At 53.7% G+C, this 7,417-nt stretch overlaps 1 protein-coding gene across 2 annotated transcripts in view; it reads right to left on the minus strand.

Annotated features, from left to right (window-relative positions):
- Window positions 1–7,417, minus strand: part of Stk10 (serine/threonine kinase 10) — a 97,935-nt gene that overhangs the window by 31,424 nt on the left and 59,094 nt on the right. For both annotated transcript variants that reach the window (XM_006978877.4, XM_076578065.1), the window contains 3 exons: window positions 5,529–5,601; window positions 4,346–4,540; window positions 3,742–3,823 (listed from right to left, as the gene is read on the minus strand). In XM_006978877.4, the coding sequence (XP_006978939.1) occupies window positions 3,742–3,823; window positions 4,346–4,540; window positions 5,529–5,601 (350 nt within the window). The remainder of the gene's footprint in view (window positions 1–3,741; window positions 3,824–4,345; window positions 4,541–5,528; window positions 5,602–7,417) is intronic.

Below are 7,417 nucleotides of genomic sequence, written 5' to 3' on the forward strand. Positions count from 1 at the left end.
GCTAAGCAGATGTGGCAGAGACCAGCCAGGCCCAGGCTTCTGAGGGCACGAGGCTTTCATCAGGGCACCCCACATATTGACCAAATTAGCAGCTCTTGAGCAGGACCATCTGCTCTGCCTGCCTGGAGCTCCAGATCCGGGGGGGGGGGGGGGGGCCGGGCAGCCTTTCACGGAGGGCCAGTCAAACAGGGCAGCTCCCTGCAGGGGGCCCAGGGCAGGCGGCTGGTGTGTGGGCAGCCCTGCCAAGGCAGACCGGGCCTTGATGCACATCAAAGCTCTGAGACACAAGTGACAGGCAGTGTGGCCTACGCTGCATCGTCCATCCCCTCTAGATGTGGGTGTAGAGAAGCCTTTCTGTCTAACTCAAACGCTGAGGCCCTCAAGGAGCTGGACCTGAGAGCCTCCCAGGGTGGCAAACACTGGGCAAACCCTGCATGTGCTGCACCAGGCAGGCCGGTCCAGGCATTCATGCCCCCGGGGAAGGGCAGATCAGAGCTGGCCCCGTCTACCCCTCCAGGAAGAGGGGCGGCTGCTCAGAGCCAGCTCTGCTGAGGGTTTCAGGCTGCCAGCACGGGGGCGGCAGCCAACAGCTTGCCAACTGGCACCTCTCTCTGGCCAGGATCTCTGCTGCCACTGAAACAGATGCCCTTCCCAAGTGAGCCTATTTTCTTTCATGCATTTAGAAACCACTAGCGTGTGTGTGTGTGTGTGTGTGTGTGTGTGTGTGTGTGTGTGTGTGAGAGAGAGAGAGAGAGAGAGAGAGAGAGAGAGAGAGAGAGAGAGAGAGAGAGAGAGAGAGAGAGAGATGAAAGTATGCCCCCCCGACCCACCTGCACCCTTTCTCTTTGTTTCCTTTTTAACCTTTATTTTCATTTTATGTGTACAGGTTATCATTATTTGTGCATATCTGTGTACCATGTGCATGCAGTGATTGTGGTGGCCAGAAGAGGGCGACAGATCCTATGGAACCGAAAGGATACAGTTGTCAACTGCTATGTGGGTGCTGGGAATTGACCTGGGTTCTATGGACGAGCAGCCAGGGCTCTTAATCACCGAGCCATCTCTCCAGCCCTTCTTTGGGCCTTTTTTCTCTCCTCTACTCATTAGAAGCAGCTTTCCCAGAGTGGTCAAGAGCACAGACTTCAGAACCAAGTCACTTAACAGCTGCATGACCTTGTGCGGGCTCCTTACCTGTCCGGCGGAGCATGTTCAGCTCCTATTACACAAAGCTGTTGTGGGCACTGCCTTAGTTAACATCTGCTAAGCATCTGGAACAGCAGGTGACATGGAGAAAGTGTCTGAGACTACTGATGAGGTAAACATGAAGTCGACTTCCATAGCAAATCCGTGCTGAGGCTCCCTACATGCCAGGCACCGCTCTGGGGATATGTCTGTGAGCCAGGCTGTTGTCCTCAGAGAGTCAACAACTCTTGCCAGGGTTCCTCACCGGTTCACGTTCTGGATACTTGGTCCCCTGCTTTGTGGTGTTGTTATGAAAGCCATGGGACCTTTTGGGGTGCAGTCTGGCTGGCAGCAGGTCACTAGAGGTGTCCCTTGGAAGGTCACAGCCACCCATTCATGGAGGCACTCTCTCACTCCTGCCTTGCAAACAGCTCCCTACGGCCAAGACCAGAGTCCCCTCCGGCTGCCGGACCTTACCCACCCTGGTGGTCTGAGACCCTCTACAACCAGGGACCAGAACAAATCCTTCCTCTACGCTGCCTTCGGCTGGAACGTTGTCTCTGTAATGAGAAGGGCAGGTAGGAGCCATGCTAACCAAGGGGCTCTGTTTAGGGGGGAGGGCGCGAATCCTGTTCACAGGGTCCCTCTGAGAACAGACCCAGAAGTGGCGAGACAACCAGTTAGGAAGCCATGGACTGAGTGAAGGGCAGGCAGTTCTGACAGTGGCCCATGGAGGTGGTGGGGTCTGGGCCTGTTCTAAAGGCAGAGGGAACAGTATCCACGATGGGAGATGTGGAGAATGAGAGAGAGTGCCAGGCTGTCAGGGTGGCGATGGACAACCACTGTGGAGTGTGCCGGAGGAGGCGTCTGAGGGCTCTGTGTGGCTGTGGCAAGGCTGAAGTGACTCTGGGCATCCGAAGATCCAGGGACAAAGGTCTGGGGTCAGGGGTGAATGAGCTGGAGGCACAAAGCCAGGGCCTCCCCCCAGGCTGGCTTTGATCACCACAGCAGGCTGAGGGGAGTAGAAAGCCCCACTGCTTACCATGTTCATCAGTTGTGTGAGGTGGGTGAGGGAGGCAGACAGGGAGTGGGCAGTCGGAGGGGACGGGCAGCACCAAGGCCTGAGCTCACGGCCACTTCCAAAGCCATGGAAACTGCTGCCAAATGGTGGTGGGTGAATGTCAGAACAACGTGAGCGAAGGGAATGTTTTTTCACGTTGAAAACGTGGCACACATAACCTCACTGGCTAGTCATCTGACCAAGGGGGAAACTGAGGCACAGTGAGAACTCGTCGCACACCCGGTTGGAGGTGCCCAACTTCGGAGCTGGGCTACCAAGAGCAGCAGGACACTGGCCCAGGGACATGGGTGCAGATGAAATGACTGGCTGAGACATCAGTCCCTGGGGGCAGGAGTGCCTTAGCCATGTGGGGCACAACAGGACAAAGAGTAACAGCCCCCCACAAGCCACAGACACAGGGCCAAGGTGCCCACAGCCAAGACCTGCACCATTGCTGGCACTTTGACCAGGTGACCTCACAAGGGACTGCTCCTTGGAGCCCAGTGACCAGGTGACCTCACAAGGGACTGCTCCTTAGAGCCAGTGACCAGGTGACCTCACAAGGGACTGCTCCTTAGAGCCCAGTGTCCTTGGGTCTGGTAGATCAGTGTGTTCTTCCAACCCCATACTGAAACAGGTACCAGGGAATTCCCAGCAGGTCTGAGGGCACCTGGGTAAACTGAGGTAGAGCTCCTCTCCTCTGCCCTGTGCTCTCTTCCGCTACACACCGAGAATCCCCTGGCAAACACTGCTTCGGCTAGGAAGTGGAAATTCCTGGCCCCAGCGAAGGCTCCAGGCTGCCATGTGGGAAGGGACAGCTGGTCTCTGCCCTGACAATGTCAGGCCGCCCGGCCGGATGCCCCGGCACAGGAGGTGCCATTTACAGGAAGCAACTGGCCCCAAGGGGCTTGGAGCCTTTGCAGCCGACAGTGACAGCAGACTCACCCCGCAGATAAACACAACCCACTGAAAATGGGCCTTCAGGAAGACCACACATTTGATTTTTGAATCAGAAGTGTGAAAGGAACTGGGGGGGGGGGGGTTGGTGGCGGTGGCAGCGCACGCCTTTAATCCCAGCGCTCGGGAGACAGAGGCAGGCGGATCTCTGTGAGTTCGAGGCCAGCCTGGTCTACAGAGTGAGCTCCAGGACAGCCAGTGCTACACAGAGAAACCCTGTCTTGAAAAACAAACAAAGTGTGAAAGGAAAATCGGAATCTCCCAGCACATAGGCCCACTTCTCCCCACCCCACCCCCTGCCCCCTTTTCTTTGAGATGCTCTTGCTGAGTAGCCCTGGCTGGCCTAGAACTTGCAGTCATCTTCCTGCCTCTGCGTCTCAAGTGCTCAACTTAGAGGTGTGAGCCACCGCATCTCGTCTCCTTTCATTTTTAAAAAATGCACCGGACACGTCCAGCATGCTTTGAGCGTGGTGTCTCCTAGCTGAGCCAGGCACTTGACTACATGTCCTGTCACCCTCGACCACCCTCAAGGGGCCACTCACCTCCAGCAGCTGCGCAGCGCTGGGCCGGGTCTCTGGGTTCTTATCCAACGCTATCTTCAGAAAGTCCCGGAACTCCACGGACCTGGGAGGACAGGTGTAAGGAGTGGGCCACAACACAGTCACCACGCTCCCAGGATCGGGTGTTTCCCCAAAACAACACTCCAAGAACAAAGGGGCCTCCGTTGCCTAAAAGTGGAGACAGGGTCCACATGACATCCTTCTTATCATGGATATCATTGTCCAGACCAGGACACAGAAGTCAAAGAGGCGGAAGCCAAGTTCCCATTCCTAGCCCTGAGCCATGTGGCCGCTGGGGCCCTGTTTAGGTTCTCCGTGTCCTGGGACAAAATGGGATCTCATACTGGCTAAGCGGCCTTATTCTCAAGTTCAAGTGGGCAGTTCAGAAAGGCCCGGAGGTGCCCCACCCCCACCCCAGCTCTGACACCCCTCTGATTTTGGAGTCAGATACCGTGCACGCGCGCGCGCGCACGCGCACACACACACACACACACACACACACACACACACACACCAGTGCCATATGCCTCGTGTCCCCTTGGAGTGCCCTCAGCTCTCTAAGTACCCCGCTGTCCTCTCTCCTTACCACTTGGAGGGTGTGAGCAGTGTGGGAGGGTCTGACTTGGCAATCTTGAGCAGGACCCGCATGGGGTTGAGCTCGTGGTGTGGCGGCTCGATCTGAGCCATCTCGATCAGCGTGATGCCCAAGGACCAGATGTCAGCCTTGTAGTCATAGGGGGCGTCCTTCATGGTCTCACAGAGCACCACCTCAGGGGCCATCCTGAGCCAACCAAGGAACAACAAGGGCTAAGAATGGGGCCCCTGCGAGTGCCGCTTGTAGCCTCGGGGTCTGGAACACCACCAGCTCCACATTGGGGGTTGGCAGCATTTGAAGCCATGATTTGAATTACTGGCATCCATTTCTTCCTCAAGGGTCTTCACGAGCCCCTGCCACGGCCTGATGCAGTTCCTGGAACCTACCACAAGGTGGCAGCAGCAATCCAGAACAGAGTCCTGGGGAAGGGGCAGGTGGGTGAGGGCAGAGGGGGAGGTTCCAGCAAAAACAAAAACAAAAACAAAGTGGGACCTTGGGGTAGACCGACTAGGACAGCACCAAGAGAAAGGGGGATGGGAGAGAAGAGAAAGGAATAACGGGTGGGGTGGGAGAGAAAGAGTTAAGAGTAATAAGCAAGCCAGGAAGGGGCCGAGCACCGAGGTGAGTTGTAAAAACAGGACACAAAGCAATCAGGTGTGAAATCCAGTAAGAGAGCTGTGGGCGGGGGTGAGGCCCACAAGCGTGCACGTGTGGGAGACGCCACATGTCTGCAGACTGAGGCAAAGCAAGGTCTCAGGTGTCTTCTTCCACCAGGGCTTTCTTTTCATAGATGTTTTTAAAAAGGAACCACAACAGTCGAGAGAGGCCCGGGAAGATTTCTCTGAGGACAGGAAGTGTGTTTACATTGTTCTTCTACCACGCCCCCCTCCAGCACCCGGAACTCAGTACGTGTGTTAGTCAAACCAAGAACTGGAGCCCTTTTTAGGGGCTCAGTTTAGTTTATTAATGGGGTGCTTTCCACTGTAACCCCAACGTACAGATGAGGTATGGGAAGGTAAGTAACTCGCCCTATGCAGAGAAGTGGAGGCTGGACCCACACTGACTGGGGGCCCTGAACCGGCACCCTGCCTCCCCCACACAATCCACCCAGAGGTAACCATGCGGTTAGGCTTGATAACCTGTCAATCAGTTCCCCAGAGGCCTCGCAACTCACCAGTAAGGCGTTCCTATGAAGGAATCTCGCTTTTGCAGAGTTTTCAGATTCTTGGCAGACACACCAAAGTCAGCTGCAAGACAGAAGCCTCAGATAAAAGAGCTGAGGGCCTCCTCTCTACCCAGGGCCTAGGTATGGACTCGAGGATGCTCATGTTTTAAAATTTTAAAACAAACACGAGTTTTAAAATTAATTTTAAAACAAACACAAGTTTTAAAATTAAGTGAGCTTGCTGCTCAGATGGACACTTTGTCACCACTGGGAATATGAACCGGCCAGACCCTGCCATGAGAGCGATTTAAGTCACAAGAGCCTTTTAAAAAGCCAGATTCAGGTGGGGCAGTGGTGACACACGGCTTTAATCCAAGCACTGCAGCCTGGTCCCAGGATAGCCAGAGCTACACAGTGAGACCTTCTCTCTCTCTCTCTCTCTCTCTCTCTCTCTCTCTCTCCTCTCTCCTCTCTCCTCTCTCCTCTCTCCTCTCTCCTCTCTCCTCTCTCCTCTCTCCTCTCTCCTCTCTCCTCTCTCCTCTCTCCTCTCTCCTCTCTCCTCTCTCCTCTCTCCTCTCTCCTCTCTCTCTCTCTCTCTCTCTCTCTCTCTCTCTCTCTCTCTCTCTCTCTCTCTCTCTCTCTCTCTCTCCCTCGCACACGCCAGACTCATTTGATCCAATGAAATAACACTAAATGCAAACAATTACAATATTCATCAATGTGCCATTCAATCTCAAACACATCTGTAGCCAGACTTATGAAGCTGTCATTAAAAAAAAAAAAAAACAGGGCCGGGCGTTGGTGGCGCATGCCTTTAATCCCAGCACTCGGGAGGCAGAGCCAGGCGGATCTCTGTGAGTTCGAGGCCAGCCTGGGCTACCAAGTGAGCTCCAGGAAAGGCGCAAAGCTACACAGAGAAACCCTGTCTTGAAAAAACCAAAAAAAAAAAAAAAAATTAACATTTTTTAAAAAAAGGTATTATCTGTAATGCCTTAGCCTTTCCTTTTTCTTTTCTTTCTTTTTGGTTTTTCAAGACAAAGTTTCTCTGTGTAGCCCTGGGTGTCCTGGAACTCACTCTGTAGACCTGGCTCCACTCAGAGATCTGACTGCCTGTTCCTCCTGAGTGCTGGGATTAAAGGCATGTGCCGCCACCGCTTGATTTTTGGTTTGTTTTTCCCTTAGCTTTTCAAAGAAGATTTTCACACACACACACACACACACACACACACACACACACACACACACACACACACACACGATAAGGCAGGAAGTTGAGAGGTAAACCAGCCCAGCGGTGCTGAGTGCTTGTAATCCCAGCACTTGAGAGACAAGCAGGGGTTGAGAGTTGGAGAACAGCCTGAGCTACAGCCAAGACTCTGGACAACAACTCTCAGCAGAGCTACACAAGCCCTGGCCTAGCATGTGCAGCCCTGTGGATCTGTTCCCCAGCACAGCGATTTTAAATGTCACGAAGAACTCTTCACATGAAGTATTTTATTTATTTATATACTTATCAATATGTGTTTAATATTATCAGGTTAATGGAGAAGAGGAGGCTGCACACTCATCTGTGCTCCCTGGAAGAGCACACACACACACACACACACACACCCTGAACTACGTTGGAGGAAACAGACTGCTTCACCGGGGCAGGGTGGTTAGACTGGACATGGCATCTCCCACTTTCAGGGTTATGAAACTTTGCTATGATAAATACATACGGTTTTCAGGACCAAGAAAAAGACATCAGTAAGATTTATCTTTAAACACACCCAACACATCAGCATGCCTTCCCACACCCAGGATGAGGAGAAGAATCTCTGAAGGGAAATGTCTCCCGGGCACCTGCCTTGGAGGCCACATCTCCTGGTAGCCAAGCAGCACTCTGGAGATGGTGC

Source organism: Peromyscus maniculatus, chromosome 8 (genome assembly GCF_049852395.1).
Source record: "Peromyscus maniculatus bairdii isolate BWxNUB_F1_BW_parent chromosome 8, HU_Pman_BW_mat_3.1, whole genome shotgun sequence".
NCBI classification, from domain to species: Eukaryota; Metazoa; Chordata; class Mammalia; order Rodentia; family Cricetidae; genus Peromyscus; species Peromyscus maniculatus.